The 22,164-nt window shown below is 60.4% G+C and overlaps 3 protein-coding genes across 8 annotated transcripts; 1 reads left to right on the forward strand and 2 right to left on the reverse strand.

The window, feature by feature from the left end:
* Positions 1 to 29: 29 nt before the first annotated feature.
* On the forward strand, positions 30 to 9,603 carry BSPRY (B-box and SPRY domain containing). Of its 6 annotated transcripts, XM_066980548.1 has the most exons (7): positions 30 to 223; positions 550 to 648; positions 1,541 to 1,771; positions 3,604 to 3,629; positions 3,842 to 3,990; positions 4,625 to 4,744; positions 8,925 to 9,603. In XM_066980548.1, the coding sequence occupies exons 1-7, from the start codon at positions 173 to 175 to the stop codon at positions 9,449 to 9,451; spliced, it is 1,203 nt and encodes a 400-aa protein (XP_066836649.1). In that variant the 5' UTR covers positions 30 to 172; the 3' UTR covers positions 9,452 to 9,603. The 6 variants fall into 6 exon arrangements, with proteins under 6 accessions (XP_066836649.1, XP_066836651.1, XP_066836650.1 ...); XM_066980550.1 differs by lacking the exon at positions 3,842 to 3,990 and having other exon boundaries at positions 4,620 to 4,744; XM_066980549.1 differs by lacking the exons at positions 30 to 223; positions 550 to 648 and adding an exon at positions 763 to 1,008.
* Positions 9,604 to 11,140: 1,537 nt separating this feature from the next.
* HDHD3 (haloacid dehalogenase like hydrolase domain containing 3) lies at positions 11,141 to 12,182 on the reverse strand. The gene has a single exon (XM_066980557.1). The coding sequence runs from the start codon at positions 12,040 to 12,042 to the stop codon at positions 11,326 to 11,328; it is 717 nt and encodes a 238-aa protein (XP_066836658.1). The 5' UTR covers positions 12,043 to 12,182; the 3' UTR covers positions 11,141 to 11,325.
* Positions 12,183 to 12,285: 103 nt separating this feature from the next.
* Positions 12,286 to 22,150, reverse strand: ALAD (aminolevulinate dehydratase). Its single transcript, XM_066980556.1, has 12 exons — positions 22,008 to 22,150; positions 18,434 to 18,581; positions 18,158 to 18,208; positions 16,222 to 16,318; positions 15,544 to 15,679; positions 14,957 to 15,040; positions 14,590 to 14,678; positions 14,225 to 14,280; positions 13,494 to 13,581; positions 12,880 to 12,966; positions 12,534 to 12,663; positions 12,286 to 12,440 (listed from the first exon to the last, which is right to left on the reverse strand). The coding sequence occupies exons 2-12, from the start codon at positions 18,544 to 18,546 to the stop codon at positions 12,361 to 12,363; spliced, it is 1,011 nt and encodes a 336-aa protein (XP_066836657.1). The 5' UTR covers positions 18,547 to 18,581; positions 22,008 to 22,150; the 3' UTR covers positions 12,286 to 12,360.
* Between the last annotated feature and the right edge of the window lie 14 nt (positions 22,151 to 22,164).

Here is a 22,164-nt window from a genome sequence, read left to right on the forward strand (position 1 = left end):
GCCCGGGGGGGCTGCGCTGGGAGCTCGGGGTCACCCCCCCGGGGCCGCGCCGGGCCGGGAGGGGCCGGGCCGGGCGGGGTCGGGATCGGCAGCGCCCGCCCCGGCCCGGCCCCGCGGCCTCCCGCCCCCCCGCACCTGCCGCAGGTGCCGGCGGCGGCCGCAGCCGCGCAACATGGCCCAGCGGGCCGGGGGGGCGCCGGCCGAGAGGGCGGCGGAGCTGCGGGTAAGCGCCGGGGGCACGGCTCGGCTCGGGTCAGGGCTCGGCTCGGGTCAGGGCTCGGCACGGCCCCGCCGAGCTGCAGTGCCGGGCCCCGCGGACAGGCGGCGAGCGGGGCCCGGGGCGCCGCGGCTCCGGCCTGGGCCCGGCCGAGGCCCGGGGGGATCCGGTCCCACCCCGGCGCTGCCCGGGGTCGGCCGCGGGGGCTCCGGCGGGGTGCGGGGGGCCCGGGAGGGGTGCGGGGACCCTGGCAGGGTGTGGGGGTGCCGGGGGCGTGGGGGTGCGGGGGGTGGTGGCCGGCCCCGAGCACAGCCCGTGGCTCTGTGTTTCAGAACAAACTCGTGGACCAGTGCGAGCGGCTGCAGCTGCAGAGCGCTGCCATCGCCAAGCACATGGCCGAGGTGCTGCCCGCCAAGAGCCAGAGCGTCCTGGTAAATCCCTTCTCTTCCCTTCCCTTCGCCCCGGCGCGGTGGTCCCCGGGGGGCTCCTCTGCTCCTGGGGCTTCTCCTCCTCCTCCTCTTACAGCTGCTTCGCTGCTGCACGTGGAGGCCGAGCGCCGCGGCATGTGTGGAGCAGGCGGCACGAGCGTGCTGGCTGTCCAGGCACGGAAAGGTGGTGCGGGTGTGTGCCCGCCCAGTGGCTCAGGCCTGCTTTTCCGGGGAGCTGCGCTGTGTCGCCAAGCACTTTCCATCTCAGTGCCCCACGTCGTGTCTGCTCCGCGAATGCCTTCCCTTTGGGCAGTGCTGAGATAGCACTGCTGAATGCGCCTCTGGTCTGCGCTCCCGCCTGGGGTAATTTTGCAGGCTTCAAGATCTGTTTCTGTTATTTGAAGTTTTAAAAAAGCCAGAACGCGCCAGCGATTCCTTCTTCATTTGCCAAAAAAATAGAAGAAATGTATTTGTGCTGGTGTGCTGCCGTCTCACATTGAACTAGGACCAGTGTCTCAGAGCCCTGTTTCTGTTTGTGCCTCGCTGTCACTGAGGACAAAGACAGTTCTCGTGGTCAGCTCCTGTTTCTTGCTAGTAGTGAGTCCTGGAAGTTCGGAGGAGGGATGGCACTTTCGTCCCTGGCAGAGGTTGTCATTACATGCCACAGTGATTAGTGGTTACTGCACATTTACTCTGGTGGCTGGTTGGGCCTGGAGGCAGTCAGCAGGTTTGGGCCTGGTTATCCCACTCACCTCCGTTTGCATCACGATGGTTACTGTGGCATGGGCTCATTAACAGGGTAATCTTAAAAGCTGAGCCTACAGAAAGCTGCTGTTGGTGCTCTTGTTTGGGTTGAAGCAAGACTGATATTTCTCCTCTCTCCTTGCTCTGGCAGACTGCGGCCAATGGGGCACGGGAGTTGGTCATCCAGAGGCTGATGTTTGTAGGGAAGGTGTGTGAAAATGAAGAACAGCGGTTGCTGGAGAACGTGCACGCAGAGGAGGAGCGGGTGCACCAGAGCATCCTGACTCAGCAGGCGCACTGGACTGAGGCTCTGCAGAAGCTGGATGCCCTCCGAACCTACCTGGTGGACATGATCACCAACCTGGATGACCAGGGCTTGGTGGTGAGTACCCCTCCTCATACCGAGGGACAGGTCCGTCAGCCCAGAAACGACCTAGACAATGACCTGGGTATTGTGAGACTTAAATACGGTGTTCAGTAGCTTGCTGCAGTGACAGCAGGAGATGGGATTGGGCACGACCTACGTTTGCAGGTCTAGCTCAAAGAAGCTTTTTCAACTGTTCAAGAGAAGCCCCCTTGTTTTCTTAGTGGTTCCTGAGTGTCTGCTCTGCCTGGTTTCACCTCTGCTTTGAGTTTTTTTTTTCCCCCACCTTTGCAGCGAGGTTTAGCTGTCAGGACCATTAAGGCTTGGATCTCCAAGCTATTGGCTTGATGCTGCCCACTCAGGTGCCTTCCAGGCTTGACAGCCAGGACAGCCGGAGCAGTTAGACTGGGCCATCAGCTTTCTAGTGTTCTGTCTAGTTTTAATAAAAATGTGATCCTTGGGAGCTCCTGCAGCTCTTCTTCAAAGCCCGACCTGTTGTCTGGCATACCTCTGTGTGGGGTATTTATCATACAAAGCAGCCTGTGCTTGCCTTTGCTCGGTTGCTTTTCTGGCTATTAAGTTGTCGTGCTTTACTAGGTGACTCCTCTCAGGTTAGATGCAAGCAGGCAGGCATTTTACCTCCTCCTCCTTGCTCTTAGCTGCTGCTTTTCACATCTAACTTTGCGAAGAGGGTGGCAGAAGTTCTGCCTGGAAGACAGAACTGATCCGGGGACAGAAGGTAGATGACTGTCCCTTCAGTGGTAAACACGATGTCTGTCCTGCCTCGGCATCTGGTGGCTGCGTTGTGGCCTCACTGTCGACGGTGGAGGCTGGAACGCAAGGTCCATCAGGTATCGATGGGAGAAAATCATGAGGCCCTCTTCTTTCTCCTTTTACCACAAAATGGAGGGGAAATAGAGCTAATACATTCTCCACCTTGGGTTATTGGTGTTGGCAGTTGTGTCCATCAGGAGTAGATACGTGTCATCTCACAGGAAAATGAAAAGGCACGTAGCGTGCCCTGCAGCTCTCTGTTTTAGCAGGGCTCAAAAATTCTTCTCCTCTGATATTTGGGCTGAACCTGGGGAATGGACCATTGTCAGCAGGCGTAGAAACAAGTGGGATTGCTCACAAGGTTACTTGTGTCTTGGCTTTGGTTCTCTATCCCTTGCTGCACTTTTGCCATCTACTGAAAGCTTTCAGGGTTGTTGGCTGCAAGCACTGGATGTTCTTGCAGTGCCCCAGCAGGGTGGGGAGGAAGGAGGGATGCAGAAGAGGGCCTGACACACAGGTGGGGCTGGGGTTTTCACACCTGGGGCAGGGCACAGCACTAAGAGTCTCCCAGATGCAGACAGCCTGGTGTATACCAATGGGTCCGGGGTCTGATCTGGTTCTTTGTGGTTCCAGGGACCTTCTACCTGTCATAGGTCTCCCCTGGGTTTCCCTTGCACCAGATGAACCAGCTGCGTTCAGTCTTCTGCTCACTGCAGCCTGCATGCTCAGCAGAGCCAGGGCAGGCTGTCTGGAAGCTCCCACGCCCCGCTGGAGCCTCTGTCACCTGCCCAGTCCCTGGCTCAGCAGAACAGAGCTGTAGATAGAGGGAAGGTGCATCACTGTCAGCCATTCCCACTCATTTTCTGAGTCAAGGAGTGAAAAGTGCTGCAGCCAAAGAAAATGGATATTGGACACTCCCTGAGGTCAGGGCTGGGGTGAGGGGTGTTTTATGTGGGTCAGGAAGGAGAACGGTGCTCCCTGGGGCCCAGGTTTGCTATGTCCCAGCCTGTGTTTGGGATTAATCTGTGGGGTTAATTAATTTCAGCTGTGTTGACTCTTTCTCTCCTTGTCCCCAGCGTGCAGAAAAAGAGATCTTCGAGAGGTTAGTACCTGGCCGCTCCTGGGCCTTTTCCTCACCCCTTCTCCAAGCTTGCCTGCACCTTCTGTGTTCCTGGTGTGAGCAGCGTGCCATAGCTCTGCCAGCGGTGACACCCCTTCTTTCCTCCCTTGTGCTGCTTTTGCTGAGGACAAGGACAGAGCACAGAGATGCCAACGTGTCCTCTGGTCTTTGCTTCACATGCTGCACTGCACCAGAAACACTGGACACCAGGATGTGCGATGGCTCTCCAGAGGCACCGGCAGATGCCCTGGCACTTGCTCACAGGAGACCTCCAGCTCCTCAGCAAACAACACGGGGCTCCTAGCGAGATGGAGCAAGCCGGTCCCTGGCCTGGTGGCAGGAGGTAGGATTGGGTTGTCCACCCGAAGAGCTGGCGTGCTCCGGGAGTATTTCTGCCTGGAGCCGGCCTGTAGAGAACAATAAACCTGCTGCAGCACATCACCGGCAGCCAGTGCCAGAGCCTCAGCCTTCGCTCGCAAACATGAATTCATGTGGTGCTGGAAGCCACAGGAACCCAGCAGATCCTTAACCTCCTTGATACGGTGCGTGAGTTCTGGAGTCCCGGCTCGCTCTGCTCTAACAGTCAGGCTTTGTCCACAAAAAAACTCACAGGGAAACCTGATTCCCTCCCTACAGCCTGTTCATTATTTTTCTCTTGTATCTCGATGGCTGGTCTCAGAGGCATTTAATCTGTGTGTGCTGAGCGAGGAAGCTGTTGACTCAGGCTAATGGTGCTGTGTTTTAAAACACTGAAGTCCTTTCAGAAGGGACTGTGATCAAAGCCAACCGAAAGTATCGCTGAGGAGGAGAGCTTGTCTAGAAACCCCCACTGTAGTTTCTCTGCAGCAAGTGCCGCCCTTGCAACTGCTCCAGCTCATATTTCTGAACTGCTTCCCAGTGATCTCTATAAAGACCTCTCAGACTGTCAATTAATCACTAGACTTCAAAATAACTCTTGCGTTTCTTTGCTAGGACAGAGGTGGCGGAGGGAATCTTGGAGCCGCAGGAGTCTGTGAAGTTAAACTTTAATCAGCAGTGCGTTCAGAGTCCACTGCTGCACCGGCTGTGGGCCTCTGCTGTTCTCTCCTGCATCACAGGTCAGTGTCTTGCTCAGGTGTCGTCCTCTCTGGAGATCTGGATTTCTGCAAGCTCATTCGATTTTTGCCTGTAGAAACATCCTGATGCTGCGTCCTGCCCTGGCAGGTGGAGGACCTGGTGCCTCCTGCCCCCTCTGCTGACCCAGGCCCTGCAGGTTGCTTGGCGCTCCCCAGCCAGGTGGGCAGCAGCAGCAGCTGTAGGGGGTTCAGGAGAGGGGGACAGTGGCTCAGAGCAGCTGCTGGTGGCGAAGAGGAGTAGTGGAGTTTGAAAAGACCATGTCTTTTATCGTCTCCATTGCACAACCTCACTTGGTTTCGTTTCCCATTTTCCTGGATCACTTGGTGACACCAGTTAAACTCCTGCTGCCATAAGGAACTTGGCCTTTACTGCTTTCAGCATTGCCCTACTGGTGGTTTTAAAAGGGGTTGAAATCACCTGTGCGGTGTTTGTAAGGCACTCTATAACATGCAGGAGCGAGAATAGAGCAAATGCAGTAGCTTTCTGATCATAAGCAGACCCTGTGGCTGTGCACAAGCTGGTGGTTTGCTAGGAACGTTTGGGGTCTGTGGTCTGGCTCAGCTCTCGCTGTACAGCCGACGTGGCGTCAGAGGCGTTTGCCAGGCCAGTGATGTGCTCTGCGTACAGTTTTACCAAGGTGCTGCCAGCTCTGAGCAGTCAGAGACAGTCTTCTTCACCAGCGATCTGCTTGAATTGCTGATTGTGAAATGTTTGCTTCTAGTATTATTTACAGGACATCAGTAGAGCGTTTCAAATGTTTGTTTTTTTTGTTCCTCAAAGGAGGTGACAGCCTTCAGAATGTGAACAGTTTTGTCCCGTGTGTCTCCCCGTCAGCAATCCTTTGGGTGATCTTCCCAAAGCTTAAGTGATAACTTTTGATTTTTTGCTGACCTTGCCCTTGACGTCAATGAGTGGTTCCCAGTTTTTCCCTCTTTTCAGATCCCTTTAAATGTGTGTGCTTCCAACTGGTATTGCTCTAGGGCTTTTAAGTATTGGCTTGGGAATCTGTGCACACCAGACAATGCCAGCATTTTTCTTCCACTGCAAACTCTGGTGGTGTTCTCCCTTTGCAGTTAATTCAGTTTGCTCTGTTTTGAGTCTTTGATTACTGGCATTCATGCAAAATCCTGCAGCTGTACGTTGCCAGAGCTAAGCAGGTTCTCAGCAGATGTCCAGAGCTGTCAAGGGAAGCAGGGAACCTTCCCCTAACCCCTTTGTTGTGACGTGATTTTGTTATGGATTCCTTTCCCAGTAATGTCCTTGTCAGATGTAGTGACCTAAAGTCACTAGGTCCTAGCAGCGGGTGCACTGTTGGTGCACTTATTACATGGAAATTTCACTCTGATGCCTTTTTTTTTGTGTGGTTAGGTGTAACAAGTCACTGTCATATGTTGAGGGTGTCTGCCTTATTGTTGCTGTCTCGCTAGTCCATAGTCCACCCAGGACATAGCCTTAAAAATTTAACATTAACTGCGGTGGTCCTAGCTTTCATGAAGACACCGTAATGTTACGTTTTACTTAGTGCTCCCTCCTCCCAGAGACAGTTGAATTAGTGACCATCCTGTTTATCTGCTTTAAAAAGGTTAATCCCAAGCCTTGGCAGTTTGTCCCTGTAGGCTCTCAAAAGCTCGGGACCCAGAAGGTACCAGAACCTCCATTTCACTTTTTCAGAAATAAAAGCGAGTCCTTTGATGCCTTCACGTGGCAGCCAGGCCTTTATCGCTGACGTTTGGGCTTGGCAGCTTCTGCCTTCAACGTGGAGCTCACATAAAGCCCCTGGCACTGTTTGAGGAGGGGTCTGGGCTCGCAGCCAGCAACCCCGGTCCTTCCGGGGCAGGCACTGAATGGTGAGGCCGGCCACGAGCAGCGAGCCCTCCGGAGGTGAGACATCTCGCCCCTCTCTGCCTTCAAAAGTCGCAGGCTGCAGCCGTCCTGCTGGCTGAGGTGCCGGGCTCTTGTGCGGTGACGTTCTGCGGCCTGGGGGCTCTGCGTTCACCGTGCTGCCTGCATCTGGGCACGAGGGTTTGGGTTGCAGGTGGGTGAGTTTGGAAATAGGAATTTTGATTTTTAAACATAGTAAAATGTGCTGCAACTAACACGTAACTACTTAACAGACGTGAACTTACCTACTCAGCGTCCATCGCTTCTCGGAAGTGGCAAGGCCACTCTGAGGGTACCGTGCTGAGGGGGTGACACAAAGAAAGTAGATTTTGAGGTGAGATGACTTCCTGGGGAAGTTGTTTGTCAGAATATGCAGGAGTATCCAGAGGGCAGTTTTAATGGTGACAAAACACTTTGAAGGAGGAAAATTCACTGATCTGAATTATTCTGCTGCTAGGCCAGCGCTTTCCCTCCCTCAGGTGCTCCTCTGGAACCACGTCTCTGCAGCGAAGTTACGCGGGTGTGATCAGGGCAGCCCTGCCCTGGGTGGATGAGCACCAGAAGGCAACGCTGTACGAGGATGGATGTGCGTTGCACAGCACCAGGTTTAGTGCCCTTCTCTCAGCGGGAGCTGAAGTTTGGTGCTGCTCCCTTTTCTGTGAATTCGCAGCAGCGCCTGGCTTCCTGGAAAGCCAGCCTTCGAGCAGGCAGCGCGGGCACAGCGTGAGCTGCGGAAACCTGCGCTGAGCGCAGGGTGGCGGGCAGGCGTGCTGCAAAGCGTTTGGCTGGCGCTCGGTGGAACAAGCTGTGAGCAAGCGAGGCTGTGTGCTTCAGCTGGAGGGGGTGCTGCCTTAGCTCCTCTTCCTGCTCCCCGTTACCTGTGATAGCTCCCGCCTAAGGGGCAGGCCTCTCACATTGCGGGTGCGTGGCACGTCCCTGGTGTGCAGGTCGGGCTCTGGGACGGCCGCGTTCAGGGTGCAGCCCGGTGGTTTGGGTCTCTGAGGGCCTCATCCTGCCGGCTGCTGAGCGCCAGGCAGAGGGTGATGAGGAAACGGCAGGAACAGGCTTCGCGTGGTCGAGATCTTCCTGCAGCCCAACCCAGCGGGACGGTTGGGAGGGCGAATGACTCACCGGCTCCAGCCCTGCTTCTGTGGCAGTTGAGGACATAAAAACGAATGAGTGAGGGTGGGGAAGGCAGGGCGAGGAGGGGCACCTGCAGCGAAACTCCATCTCCCCGGGAGTGGGCAGGGGTGAGTCACCTGGGCATCAGCCTTTTCCCTTTGCTTCGGGATTTTATGGGGCAGGGGGGATATTGGAGCAGTTGTTCAGTGCTCACACCCTGCTCGCAGACTGCTGCGCGTCCCGTGGGGAGGGGTGGCGCAGGGGGAAGCGTGTGGCCCAGGCAGGGCGAGTGGTGCTGGGTGCTGACCCTGAGGGTGCGAATCGCTGCTTTTGTCCTGTGAATTAAGGACCTGTCCTCGCGTCACAGCAAAACTGAGGCAAGTCGCAGCCCGGCTCATCTCTAATGCCTGGTGCCACTTCCTGAGGCTGCTCCGAACGCAGTTAGGGCCGACGGGCAGTGCTGGGTGGATGAACAGCTTGGGCTGAGTGTGCTTTGGAGGAGGGAAGGGATTTCCCCGCCCAGCCCTCCTTGTTCCTGTGGTACTGGCTTTGCAAGTTTTCCCAAGCAGCAGGCGGCCCTGACGCACCTGGCTCGGGGAGGAGCCGGCCCCCACTCAGCACCCGGGCAGGGGCACTGCAGGGAACAGGGCTGAGGTTTGGGTTGCCCCTTGCCACGCGTGGAAACTGCTCCCAGCCTCTGCTCGGATCACTGTTCTTCGTTGGGATGACCCAAACCACGGCTTGGCCACGCTGCTGAATTGTCTTTTGTGACAGGATAAGATAAATGTGTGCGACTGCGAAACATTTAGCGCAGGGATGGAGAGGCAGCTGGGGAAATCTGAACGCGGCAGAGCCACAGAGGTGGCTTTGGCAGCCTGGCCGGATGGGGCAGGGCCCCCAGGCTGTTGCCTCGGGCATATTTGTTGGGTTTAACGAGTGCTAATTCCTCTCTGGGTTTGGTCCCTGGCTCCCAGCTGGCTCCTTCCATCCTTTCCCAGGCCACGAGAAGTGGCAATATGAGTGCTGTCCTTGTCACCCTGTCACCCTGCGGGAGCAGACGGATCTGCAGGGGCGATGCTGATGGCTCTGGCTGTGACTGCTCTGGGGGGTTTGGGCAGGGGCAGCCCGCTCTGTGCTCACTGCTCGCTTCTCTCCCAGGCTCTCAAGAAATTCACATTGACGAGAAAACTGTCAGCCCCCACCTGAGCCTGTCGGAAGACAAGAAAACCCTGACCTTCAGCCCCAAGAAAGCAAAGCTGGACTTGGACTGCCCCGACCGATTTGACCACTGGCCCAACGCTTTGGCTACCGCAGCTTTCCAGACAGGGCTCCACGCATGGAAGATCAGCGTGGAGAAGAGCTGCGCCTACAAGCTGGGGGTTTGCTACGGCTCGCTGCCGCGGAAGGGGTCTGGCAACGAGGTCCGCCTGGGCTTCAACGCTGCCTCCTGGGTTTTCTCACGCTACGACAAGGAGTTCAGGTTCTTGCACGCAGGTCAGCCCCAGCCTGTGGAGCTGATCAAGTCCCCGGCCGAGATCGGCGTGCTGGTTGACTTTGCAGGAGGGGAGGTGCTCTTCTACGACCCCGACTCCTGTGCCATCCTCTTCTCCCACAGGGAGACCTTTGCGGCACCGCTCTATCCCGTCTTTGCGGTGGCGCACCACAGCATCTCGCTCGTCCAGTGAGCGAAGCGTTGCGCTCGCTGGCGGGGCATGAATAGATGATTGTATGTGCAGGGATGGTATATGCAACACACAGTGCCTTCATGTGGTGAAAGGTGCCCAGGCTGGGCTACCAGCTCGCGTACAGCGGTCAGAAAAGACCTGCCTTCAACCTCTCTGTTCTCTTGTTTTACAACAGCTTTCCTCTTCCTCGAGGCTACCCCACACCTGATGCGTGCCCTCCGGGACCCCACTATTACCCTGTAGCAGGGACCTTTGGGGAAAACGAGCATCGGTCCCTGTGTCCTCTCCACACAGTGCCAGCCTTCCTGAGCCCTGGGGGATGCCACTGGTGCGTGCAGGTGTGTGAGCCGACGGCCCTGAGCGTTGCAGCTCAGCCACAACCCCCCTGTGCTGGGAGCAGACTGCGCTGCCGCTGTAACGTGCTGCTGACGGCACTGCTTGGGCCAAAGGCTTTTGTGATCTCCCCTTAGCTTCAGCGCTGCTGGCTGGGCTGCAGGGCTGGGAGAGGAGCTGGGTGGTGCAGAGCTCCTGCTGAGCCCAGCTCATTAGGGGGGGACCTTGGTCCCAACACTGCATTTTGCTCGGTGTGGAGCTAGGAGTGCAAGTGGGGGAGAGCCAAATTGTGAAAGCAGCTGTGCTGCAGCATGGGGTCAGCGTAACGCCTGGCTCTGCCAGCCCTTTTCAGGTGAATCATTTAATTCCTCTGCAGAACAAGGGCTTCTTTCCAACCCTGGCAGGGGGAGGAGCACAGGCAGGGGGCAATTCATGCTGCAGGAATGAAAAACCTTTTGTAAAGGTTTAAATTTGATGGTGGGGTTAAAAAATAAAAATGAAAATCAGGGAAATGAGGTAAGTATGAAGAAACAACAGGGAGGAGGCACATAGCAAGGGATACTGTTGGGGACACACTTGGAAGGAGGCGCTCCGTGCTGCAGGAAGGATGCCACCAGGTGGGGCTGTCACCCATGGGGGACCCACATGGGAGCAGAGACACCCCAAGAGGACTGTGGCCCATGGAGGTTCCCGTGCCAGAGCAGAGGAGTAGAAAATAACCATTAGCACTGACCTAAACTGAGCTGCGTGTTGCTCACCACAGGGGTGGGGAAGGCTGTGTGTAACGCAGTGAAAACGGGTGGTTGCTATTAGGAGGGGAGAGAGGTGCTGGACTGACGCCACTGTTGGGTGAAGGGGAAGGGAGGTGTTTTCTTGGTGTTTAAAATTTGTCATCTATTTCTCAATGTCCAAATTAATAATTAAAAGTTTGTTTTTTTTTTTTTTGGCAATACGTTAAACTGAGGAGACATCCCCAACTCCAGAGTGCTTTGCCTGCAGGAGGGCTGTGACTGCCTCCTGCCATGGTTCCAGGGGAGGGAGGCGCTGGTGAGGTGACAAACCTGAGGGCCACCGGGGTGTGGAGGGTCACAGTGTCCTCTGGGTGGACTCTGCTGGCTGCCTGTCACCAGGACAGGAGCGGCCACAGCTCTGCGTGAGCAGGGGATGACTGGGAGGGATAAATGTTGATGTCTGCCTCCATCCCTCTGGACAGAATTGGCTTTCTGGAGTGTAGAGATGAAGGACTCTGGGTGAAATGCATCCTGTGCTGCTCCCAGTCCAGTCCCCAGCTCCAGCAGGGGAAGACACCACCACTGACCCTCTCCCATACAGCATTTTGAAAGAACACAGCAGGAGTGCTGAGCGTGCCAAGTATACTTTATTGTATTAACGACACTATTGCTCTGTGGGCAATGCTTCTCCCTGCACTCAGAAGTGTTTGTTTCTTTTCCTTGTCCCAAACTGCAGCAAGAAATCACAGCTATGAGTGGTTCACTACTCAGCAGCAGCACCGGTCCTTCCCCAAAACGCAGCTGTTGCAGCTACCCCTTCTCGATGAGGGCCAGCAGGTGGCTCAGCGTGGGCAGGACGTGCCCCGGGGGCACCTCTGGCTGCCCACCCTGCCCGGCGGTGCGGAGCAGAAAGCTGTGCATGCCCACCTCTCGGGCGGCCCTGTAGTCCCTGGCGTAGTCGTCCCCGATGTGAGCCGCCTGCTCGGGCAGGACCCCGGCGAGGCGCAGGGCTTGCTCAAAGATCCTCCCGTCCGGCTTGGCGAAGCCCGCGGCCTCCGAGGTGAGCACGAACTCAAAGTGGCGCCGCAGGTCGCACTGTGCCAGGATGTCTTCGAGCCGGTTGTCGAAGTTGGAGACCACCCCCATGCGCAAGCCGCGCCGGCGGCACCGGCTCAAGGTCTCGCTGGCTCCCGGCAGCAGCTCCCAGTTGCGCGCGCTGCAGAAGTCCCGGTAAAGGTTTTCGGCCATCAGCGAGAGGACTCGGTCTTCGTGCACGCCCGCGAGCCTGAAGGTTTGTTTCACCACGTCCAGCCACCAGCGCTTGGAGCTCAGGCCCTGGCCCTGGCCGTAGTTGGGGAAGCGCCTGCTCTGGGCGCCGTACGCCTCCCGGAACGCCTCGCCGAGCGCCTCGGGCTGCAGCCGCACGCCGTGAGCCCGGGCCTCGGCGCAGTAACTCTGCCCCACGGGCTGCCGGAGCCGCAGCAGCGTGTCCTTCACGTCCCACGTCACCAAGCGCAGCCCAAGCATCGCCCCCGCTGCGAGCCACGACTAAGGGCGACCCTACGCAAACACGGCGGCGGCGGCCGGCAGCCGGGGGCCGGCAGCGCGCACCGGGGGGCCGCGGGCACCGCCTCCCGCCCGCATCGCCCGGGGGGGGGGGGAGAAGCGCGGCCCCGGGGAGGCGGCGGCAGGGCCGAGGTGCGCGGGGGGGGGGGGCTGGGGGGGAGCCGGGCCGGGCCCGCACCTACCTCCTCCGCGCTGCCCGGGGCCGGCTCCGCCCCGCCGGGAACCGCCCGGCCCCGGGAGCCCGGCCCCGGCCCCCCCCCCCGGTCCCGCCCGCCGCGCTCAGGCCCGCCCCGCCGCCGCCTCCTCCTTCAGCCAGCGCAGCAGCTGCGGCGCGAAGTACGTGATGATGGCGTCGGCCCCTGAGGGAGGAGGAGGAGAGGGGCCGGCAGCCGAGCATGGAACCGGAGCCCGACGCCCCCCTCCCACCCGGCCCCATCCCGGCCGGTTCTCACCTGCTCGCCTGAAGGCGGCCATCGCCTCCAGCACCGCGGCCTTGAGGCCGAAGGCCCCGGCCTGGGCGCCGTGCCACAGCATGGCGAACTCCCCCGAGACGTGGTACACCGCCAGCGGGTGCGTGGCGTGCTGCGGGCGGGGAGGTCAGCGGGGGACGCCCGCCGGGGGCCCTTCGGCCACCCAGGGCACGGAGGGGCGGCGTCCCCTCCCCGAGCACCCAGCTGCCACGCCAAGTCGCATCCCCGTAGGTTTTGAAATGATGATGCTGGCCACCCCCCAACCTGCTCCCCTTCCTCGGGGGTTACCCCGAGCCCCCCGTGCCTGCAGGAAGCGTGCAGGCCTTACTCTGTCCTTGACGTCCCGCACGAGGTCCAGGTAGGGCATCCCGGGCTTCACCATCAGCATGTCTGCTCCCTCACGCACGTCCCGGTCCTGCGAGGAGAGCACGCGCGCGATCCCTGCAGCTCACGACACCAGCAAGCGCCCCGTTGGTTTTCCCAGCAGTTTTGACCCAGTGTTTGCTTTCCGCAGGGGCCCAGGGCCACAGAAGGGTTGGGTGAGCCCCTGAAGGCCGCAGGAGCCCATGGACAGGCTGCGATGGAGGAGCTGGCGCTGCCCTCGCCAGCTGCCTGGGGAAAGCCAGGGCTGCGTGTTCCTTGTCCAGGGACATGTCCTTGTCCCCCCAAGCCTCAGCAGGAACAGCACACCCAGCTCCATGGCTCCGAACACGCAGTCCTCGGGTCCCTGCTGTGCACCAGCTCTCTGGTGAGCTGGTGGGCACCACAGCTCTCGCTTGTGGAGGGCGAAGCCCCTCAGCCTTTTCAGCTGGCGCGCCTCCCCCCTACTGCCTCCAGCTTGTCCCAAGCCCCTCTGCAGTGCTGGGTGTAAGGTTTCTTGCCTGGGCGCCGTGTGAGGGTTTTCCAGTCCCCACAGCGACAGAACCGTGAGGTTTGACTCACCACAGCTCGCAGCGCCAGGCCCCTGGCGCCTGGCGGCAGCTGGTAGCATCGCCGGTCTCCGAAGGCGGGTTTGGATTGCGCAGCATCCCTGGGAACAAGGCAGAGGGCAGAGATCGGTGCCAGCACGGCTCCCTCTGCCTCTCACCCTGCATGGCTTCGTGTGTGAGGACGGGCTGGGTCAACAGCCAGAGCAGCTGCTCCTTCTTCCCCATCCACACCAGGACGTGGGGACAGCCCCAGCAAGTGCAGGAGCCGTGCTTCCAAACCCAGAGGGCTGGGGTGAAGTTACTTCAGACATTTCCCTTTTGCTCTTTTCCGGGCCAGGTCCCTCAGGGACTCTCTTGGGGCCATGCCTTTCTTGGGACGTCTACTAGCTGGATGAGCTGAGGCTTGTCCCGAAATGCACCCTTTGGGGCAACACTGGCTCCTGTGACCCCCCTCCTTGCTGCTCCTGGCAGCTGCAGGCAGCTCCCTCTGCCTGCCAGGATGAGCAGATGCAGGGGTGGGACAGGAGATCACCCAGGAATTCACCCAGCACTTTCCCACCAGCCGGCCTCTCCTGGGCAAGGTACGTTTGTTCCTTCTTACACCGAGGAAGTAGGAAGTAGGTGCTCCAAAGCAACCAGGTAGGCTCCAGCCCCGGCTCTGGCTGAGCCCCATTCCCAGGTAACGAGCTGGGACACACCTGGCCAGCCTGGTGCTGGCTGGGGCCGTTCCCTGCAGAGCCTCACCTGAAGGGACCGTAGAAGCATGAAGCAAACTTGGCGCTGTAGCTCATCACCGAGACCTGCGGAGAATGGAGCCATGAGGGCCAGAAGCTCTGTGCTGCATCCCAGCTCTGGGGCAGTAGCGATTCCCTCCTACGGCTGGTTTATACCCTGCCCCACATCCTCCTTCCGCTGCCGCAGGCCTGGCACCTCGCTTGCCCGTGTGTCTGGCCGAGGACCTTCCCATCCTGCACGCAGCACTGGGGCAGGAAAACGCCTGCGGCGTGTCACGAGCACGGTGGGGGGGTTCACTTCTTCCACCCTTTGCCCAGGTCACTTCGTGGCGCGGCCCCCCTGTTGGTGTTGCTCCTGACAGGTCCCACGCTCACCTTGTTGCCCATGTCACTGGAGATCAGCGCCTGCTTTATGGCCGCGATGCGCCCATCCATCATGTCCGAGGGGGCAACGATGTGGCAGCCTGCGGGAAAAGGCCGGAGATACCGAGACCCGCCCAGGGCTCTAACTGCCTGCAGGAGGCGACCCAGACATCTCCTTCTTAGGGCCAAAGCGAAGGGTCTGGGGTCCCTGCAACTTCCTCAGGGGTGGCATGTGGAGGGCAGGTGGAGGCTTCTGCAGCCCCGAGTGAAAGCACTCCCACTGGAGCCAGGGCAGGGTTTGCTTTTGGGCCAGCTCTAAGTGAGAGGGGGCAAGTTTGCAAGAGCCAAGCGTGGGTGCTGCTGCCGGGAGACTGCTCACCTGCTTTGGCGTAAGCCAGTGCCACTTCTGCTAGCCGCTGGCAACTGATCTCGTTCTGGATGGTGCCGTCTTCACGCAGGATGCCTAGGGGACAAACCTGGAGTCGGGCACTGGGCAGCACAGCTGGGCGACTGCCTCAACCCCCAGGGTGGGAGCACGGCTCTCGGAGGAAGCTCTCGAGATGCTCAGAGCAACAGCGGGGAATCCGTTAGAGAGCTGGGTAAGGAGGGGCGGTGAGCAGGAGGCCAACGGCACAGCCCCCGGGAGCTGGACTCAACGTGTGGGTGCTCCAGGGCAAGGAAGGCAGCGATGGGGGACCTGGGTGGGTGCTCAGACAGATTCAGGGACAGGGAGCGGGTTCTTTATCCACATGCGCCTCCCACCCTGTCCAGCTGCTGCCAGAATCCAGGAGGTCTCCCAGACTTAATGCAAGCACTGGGAAGTCTTGAGGCAGGAGCTGGCCTGGCCCCACCAGCACCCAGAGCTCTTCAGCAGAAAGCAGCAAATCCCCGGCGTCCCAGTCAGGGGAAGGTGCTGCTGCGGGACGGTGCCTGAGCAGCGCCCTGGGACCCAGGCTGAGTGCTCACCGCAGTGCCCGTGGGAGGTGTAAGGGCACAAGCAGACATCGCAGGCAATGAGCAGCTCTGGGAAGGTGGAGCGGATCTTCTTGATGGCCTGGATGGCAGGTGTGTCCTCCGCATCAGCGGCAGAGCCTCTCTCATCCTGTGAGAAGAGAAATGCCTCAGGACACAGAGCTGAGGGCCTCCCACCAGCCCCTCCATGGCAGCAGACCTGCCCAAGAAACACGCTTTGAACAGCGAGGCCGTGTACCACAGAGCGGTGAGATCACCAGTGGTGGAAAAGGGCGACGGAGCAGTGACACCAAGGTGAGCGCAGGTCTTGGGGCCACCCTGCAGCAGCTCCCAGTGCCAGGCAGGGCCAGGAGAGGGAGCACAGGACGCGCTCCTCTCGAGCCACCCATCCTGCTTGCGGCAGTGCAGAGCTCTCTGCTCTCCTCCACCCTGCAGTGTCGCACCACGTGTTTACAGGGACAGAGCAGAGGCACCCAGGGTTTCCGGGAGCATTTCAGGTGTTGCTGTGGTCTCCCATCCCCATCCTGCTCTGCACAGCGGGGTACCAGCATGCCACAGCCCCTGAGCTGCCTGTGTTTGATATGGAGACCCCCCTCCAGTCCCACACCGCTCTCCCCCCCACCCCTGTGGCCACCCCAAGCTCCCTGCCACCACCTGCTCACACACACTGACCTTGGGGACCTTGCTGGGCACCCCGAAGATAAGCACACACTTCAGGCCGTCCTCGACAAGGGGCCGCAGCATCCCTTCCAGCTTGTTGACTCCGTACCTAAAAAGAGCAAATGGAAGTTCAACAAGGCCAAGTGCAAGGTCCTGCACCTGGGCTGGGGCAATCCCAAGCACAAATACAGGCTGGGTGGGGAATGGAATGAGAGCAGCTCTGAGAAGGGTGTTGGTGGATGAGAAGCTCAACGTGAGCCAGCATCGTGCGCTTACTGCCCAGAAAGCCAGCTGTGTCCTGGGCTGCATCAAAGCAGCACAGCCAGCAGGGCGAGGGAGGGGACTGTCCCCCTCTGCTCTCGTAAGACCTGACCTGGAGCCCTGTGTTCAGATTGGGGCCCCCAGCACAAGAAGGACAGGGAAATATTAGAACAAGGCCATAGGAGGGCCATGAGGGGCTGGAGCACCTCTGCTATGGAGACAGGCTGAGGGAGTTGGGGTTGTTCAGCCTGGAGAAAAGAAGGCTCTGGGGAGACCTTACAGCAGCCTGCCAGTGCCTAAAGGGGGCTGCAGAAAGCTGGGGAGGGACTCTGTGTCAGGGAGTAGAGTGATAGGACAAGGGGTAATGGCTTTAAATTAAAAGAGGGTAGGTTTAGATTAGACACGAGGAAGAAATTCTTTACCATGAGGGCGGTGAGGCCCTGGCCCAGGCTGCCCAGAGGAGCTGTGGGTGCCCCATCCCTGGCAGTGCCCAAGGCCAGGCTGGATGGGGCTGGGGGCAGCCTGGGCTGGTGGGAGGGGTCCCTGCCCATGGCAGGGGTTGGAACAGATGGACTTTAAGGTCCCTTCCGACCCAAGCCATTCTGTGATTCTCTGGCTCCATAAAGGGAGGCTGCCAGGCACCAGCAAAGACACCACGAGTGCCCCCAGGGACAGCACAACCCCCCCGGCCTAACAGTGCTCGGCCACCCAGCCGGCCGTTCGCAGGGCCCTGCCTGCGGGGCCGCTCCGATGGACCTGGGCTCATCACTAACTCGGGTGCTGGTCTGTGAGCAGCGCCACTCCGCAAGCAGCAGCAGGAGATAGAGGGGAGCTGGTGCTGGGAGGAACAATGCAGGACCTTATCTGGGGCTACAGGACAGTTATCTACCCGGCAGGGACACAGAGGGGGCTGAGCTCTGCTCTGTCTCTGCTCTGAAAGGACAAGCACGCCCTGCCCTTGAATCCCTTATCTCCGCTTTCCTGTTGCAGCCCCGAAAGCCGAGTCTGGGCTCAGCACGGTGAGCTGGGCAGCAGGCGCAGTGCCTGGCGCGGCTCAGAGCACGCGCTCCGCCACGCACTCTGCTTGCACAACCGTGGCCACGGGCCCAGGGCCAGCAGAGCAGAGCCGTGAGCAGCGAGGTGCTTTGTACGACTTGGCTGAGGTGCCCGGTGCCCCTCCCACGCCGACCCACCTCCTGCCGCCCCGCAGCAAGGACAGATTTGGAAATTCTGCCCTACACAAGGGAGATCCTGCCCACCTCCCGACTCCCGACGGGAACATCCCCCTCTGGCCTCCGACCAAGCCTTGCCAACGCCGCAGCGAGTGAGGACAGGAGCTGACGGAGCAACAGGACCCAACGCAGGACAGGAGCCGTGTCCAGCTGCCTCTGGGCTCCCCGTTCTCTCCCAACTTCTCTGCGTGCCCAGCCCACACCGTGCGAGTGCTCTGCGACGTCGCGGGGCCCTGGCACCCTCCCTGCCAGTGTCGGTATTTTCCAAACATCCCGATCTGATTTCTTTCTCTCCTGAAGCAGAGGGATGCTCCCACCCCTCCAGCTGCTGGGGGGTCCCCAACACAGGGAATACGGGGGGCTGGGAGGGTCACCCCTGGCCTGTGCTCATCTCGGGCCCATGTCAGCCCTGCTCGTGGCAGGGGGCACGCGGTGCTGCGTGTCTGTGCTCTTACCTGGCTTGTCCAGGGAGGCTGGCGATCGGCTCTACCGCATCAGGGCTGTCACTGCAGAAGTCGGATGGGACAGAGATGTGAGCACTTGGTGTGAGAAGGAAGATCGGAGGTGTGCAGTGCCCAGAGAACCCAGCCCCCATCCCAGGCTTGTCTACAGGGAATCTTTTGGGGTGTCTGAACCCATCCAAGCGCTCAGGGGGCGCCCAAGCCTGTAGCTCTATGTGCGGTCAAGCTGAGCTTGGTTTGTCCCTAACCCAGAGACCAGGGCTCACTCACGTGACAAAAATTGGGTAGATGAGGTTGGAGGCATCGAAGGTGGTTGCTGTGCACTGCCAAGAGCGCAGCACGGGGTGGAAGTAGCCGCTGTGAAGGAGTGAGTCCGCCTGCATCTTGGGAATTCACGAGGAAGCCGAGAAAGGAGACTCTGAAACGCCAAAAACATCAGGTTAGTGGCCGGGTGCTGGTAAGGAGGAGGAGGGGGCTGAGGCCGGTGACTGCGAGGTGAGTTAAGAGAGAGCGTGGCAGCCCAGCGTGGTTCTGGTCGGTATCTGGTGAGCTGCAGCGGGGCAGCAGCAGCGAATTCCCCAGGGCATCTGCTTCCCAGGCTGCGGGGGTGAAGCAGGAGCCTCTCCCCCTGTAACCCAGTAAATACCGTAACACCTTGTCGGTGCCCAGCCGCGGGCTCTGTACCACCTCTGCACGGCCTCAGGACTTGCCCAGCGCTGCCTGGAGCTCCGTTTCAGCTTGTGGAGCTGGAACAGCGATCTTCTATGATGAGATGGTCTTTGCTTAATTCATTCTACTTTTGCTTAGCTCTGTGCGATTGTGCGATACAGCTGTGTGACATACAGACAGCGGTCGAAAATTGGTCTGTGTAGCACAAAGTAGTCACGGCCACAGTGGGAAAGGGGCAGTTACAGGAACGTATGGGCGCTGGGTGAAGAAGAGAGGCACGGGATGGCGCTGGAGCCACGAGGCTATGAACGCCGCGGTTACACAACCCCAATGCCCACTTACGTACCGCCTGATAAAGAAATGCAAACGTGGGAGTTGGGCAGAGGTGCTTACGGGGTAACAAAGGGCAAGTATTCAGCATGCACAAGCCGAATTCTAGCTGTGTTATCGTTAAAACTTCTTCCTTTAATGCTTTCTTTTTCTTTTTTTTCCCTGCAATAACTAGGTCTCACTAATAACAGCTGTGACTAGGTAAGTCAGATTTAAGCTTCACAACAATAAATCCTTTGCTTTGCTTAAACCCCGCTGCCTTTTGCCCACAGAAAAACCTGGGGGGTACCACAGGGCTGGCACCAGCGCACCCAGAGCCGGGGGAAGGAGCTGGCGTTCCCCGGGGACGAGGCGCTCGGCGCGGCACAGGAGCGGCTGCTGCGGCCAGGACGGCCTGGAAAGCACAGCCGAGGGGCAGGCCGCTCCTTCGGGGCGGCTTCGAGCACTTCTGGCTGAGCGCAGCTGCTGTGAGCCATGGGATAACCCCAGCAGCGCCAGCACCTCATCCAGGCAAGGTCCTGCAACCACCCCGAGCGGAGGAGCCTCGAGTAGAGGAGCCGGAGGGGCGGCAGTGCTGGCCCCGGGGCAGCAGCGCAGGATTTAGGGCCCCCAGAGCACGGTGAGGGCGTGGGGCCCGGCCAGCTCCCGGGCAGAGGTTACGGCCTCCCCCAGCTCTGCCTCTGCCCAGGAGCCGAGGTTCAGCTTCAGGAAACAAACCAACCGCACAGCACGGACTTTGTTTTGAGAGCTTGAGGGCAGAGAGCTGGGGACTGGCTTCTGCAAGCAGCAGAGGTTCCTCCTCAGCCTGGCGGCCCTGGGCTGACTGCGGGACCCACCCCGGGAGCAGCCCCCGTCCCCAGTCCCACCACGGCCCTCCTGTTTTCTGCCGTAAATCCAGGAACCAGGAGGGATTTCCCCAGCAATAAGCCTCACTGATCCTCTCTCTACCCATGCCCACCGTGCCCGGCTCTCTGCAGGACACAGAAACCTCTGGGTCTGCCCTCCAGGACCGTGGTCCAGGGAAAGACGTCTTACACGGGCACTTGCTACAGCAGGCAGCGACAGAGCCGGTCAGGAGATGGCTCCGTTCCTCTGCAAAACCTTTAATTTGAGGTGTTCACCTGTGCTACACTGGTATAAGCTCAAGACCCTTCAAACATTCCCACGCAGAGCCAAGTTCCCAGTCTGCAGCAGACCGCCCCACTTGTAACAGGGGCATCACGTTCAGGCCGGGCTTGAACCGAGCCCTCGCATTCCTAGCTTGGGGATACAGAAAGGGCACCTCTCGCTTACTTGCCAGCTTACATACATAAAAGCACTATAAAAAATTACAGCGGTGTTTGCGTGGGATGCAGACGAGCTGACAGCGCGCTGGCAGCGTCACGGCGCCCCTTAGGAAATAACTGAGAGACCGGGGCTGCTGCAGCCCGTCCCTGCTCGCCGAGAGCCCCCGGGCGCCGCTCGGGCAGGGCTCCAGGCAGGCTGGCAGCGGGCAGCCACCGGGAACAAAGGGTTCAGTGAGCAAAATGCACCTCGAGAATCCAGAAAATGCTCCGGCAGTTAATCCCGTGGGAGGCAGGGGAGGGGGACGGGGTGGGATGGGAGGCAGCCGGCCGCGGCTGTGCTGTACGGGACAGATAGAGGCCACCACCCTCGGTGGGGAAGGTCCCAAGGGCCTGCGGAGCGGGGATAACAGCCGCAGCTGGGGGTACCCCGCTGCCTGGGGCCCCCTTTGGCAGAAGCTGAGCCGCTGCATGCCCCAAAACTGCCCGAAAGCCAGGGCAGGGCTGCGGCGGGCAAAGGAAGGGCAGCGCGAGCGGCTGCGAGGTGCGGCCCGGCCGGGAGATGTGTCCCCATGTGCTGACGGCCCCAGAGCCACGCAGATCCCCGCACGGCTCCCACCCTGCTGCAGCTTAATTAACAGCCACTAACAAAGGTCAAGGCATTAGGAAAGTTTTCATCTTCCGTCTGGAAACCAGTGCACTCTGAGATGCCGAGGGAGCACCCATGTGGGAATCGGCAGGGTGCCACCACTCGCTGCTTTGCACCTTCCCCACGGCCCCAAAACCCGGTACAGGTCCCTGCGGGGCACAGCCGGGCTCGAGCTCTCACAGTGCCTCAGTGCCGGGGTCCTGGCACCAGCAGCGGGCTCAGCACCGCGTGCCAGCTGGGTGCCTGCCACCGGCTTCGTCATGAAGCACAGCCACGGAACGGCCCGAGCTGGAAGGGACCCACAGGGGCCACCGAGTCCATCTCCTGGCTCCACACGGGACCACCCCACACCAGCCCCTGTGTCTTGGAGCTTTGTCCAAACGCTCCTTGAGCTCCAGCAGCCCGGTGCCGTGCCCACGTCCCCGGGCAGCCTGTGCCAGCCCCGGACCACCTGTGGGTGCAGAACCTCTCCCTAACACCACCCTGACCACCCCTGTCCCAGCTCCGTGCCGTCCCCTCGGGTCCTGTCGCCGTCCCCAGGGAGCAGAGCTCAGCGCCTGCCCCTCCGCTCCCCTCGGGAGGAGGCTGCAGGCCGCCAGGAGGCCTCCCCTCAGCCTGCTCTGCTCCGGGCCGCACAAACCGAGCCCCCCCCGGCCGCACCGCGCCCCCAGCCCCTCGGCCACCCCTGCAGCCCTGCTCGGGGAACGCTGCAGGGGGACGCGGACGGGAAAACCGCCGGGCGCCGGGCCGGGCCGGGCCGGGCCGGGCCGGGCCGAGCCGGGAGGGCGCTTCCCGGCCGCGGAGCGCTGCAGCAGCCCCGGGCACAGCGGGGGGGGGCACCGGCACCGCCACCGGCCCGGTGCCGCCGCCCGCGGGCTCCCCTCCCCTCCCCGCCGCCCCGGCCCGCGCCCACCTGCTGCCGCCGCTCCTGCCGCGCGGAATTCGCCTGGCCCCGCCCCCTGATTTGCATAGCCCCGCCCCCGCCCCGCCTTCCCGGGGAAGAGGCGGGAAGTCTCGCGCGGCGGGGCGCGGGAAGGCGGCGGCCGCGGCCCCGTGCGCGCTCCCGGCCC

The sequence above is a fragment of the Anser cygnoides genome, chromosome 20, assembly GCF_040182565.1.
Source record: "Anser cygnoides isolate HZ-2024a breed goose chromosome 20, Taihu_goose_T2T_genome, whole genome shotgun sequence".
NCBI classification, from domain to species: domain Eukaryota; kingdom Metazoa; phylum Chordata; class Aves; order Anseriformes; family Anatidae; genus Anser; species Anser cygnoides.

Bases quoted from the DNA above. Each gene is read 5' to 3' on its own strand.
- BSPRY (XM_066980548.1), top strand. From the start codon at position 173: ATGGCCCAGCGGGCCGGGGGGGCGCCGGCCGAGAGGGCGGCGGAGCTG. The intron at 649-1,540 runs GTAAATCCCTTC...TTGCTCTGGCAG, and splicing joins CCAAGAGCCAGAGCGTCCTG to ACTGCGGCCAATGGGGCACG. The intron at 1,772-3,603 runs GTGAGTACCCCT...CCTTGTCCCCAG, and splicing joins TGGATGACCAGGGCTTGGTG to CGTGCAGAAAAAGAGATCTT.
- HDHD3 (XM_066980557.1), bottom strand. From the start codon at position 12,042: ATGCTTGGGCTGCGCTTGGTGACGTGGGACGTGAAGGACACGCTGCTG.
- ALAD (XM_066980556.1), bottom strand. From the start codon at position 18,546: ATGCAGGCGGACTCACTCCTTCACAGCGGCTACTTCCACCCCGTGCTG. The intron at 18,209-18,433 runs GTGAGTGAGCCC...CGACTTCTGCAG, and splicing joins ATCTACCCAATTTTTGTCAC to TGACAGCCCTGATGCGGTAG. The intron at 12,967-13,493 runs GTGAGTCAAACC...CTCTCCTCGCAG, and splicing joins GCCTGGCGCTGCGAGCTGTG to GACCGGGACGTGCGTGAGGG.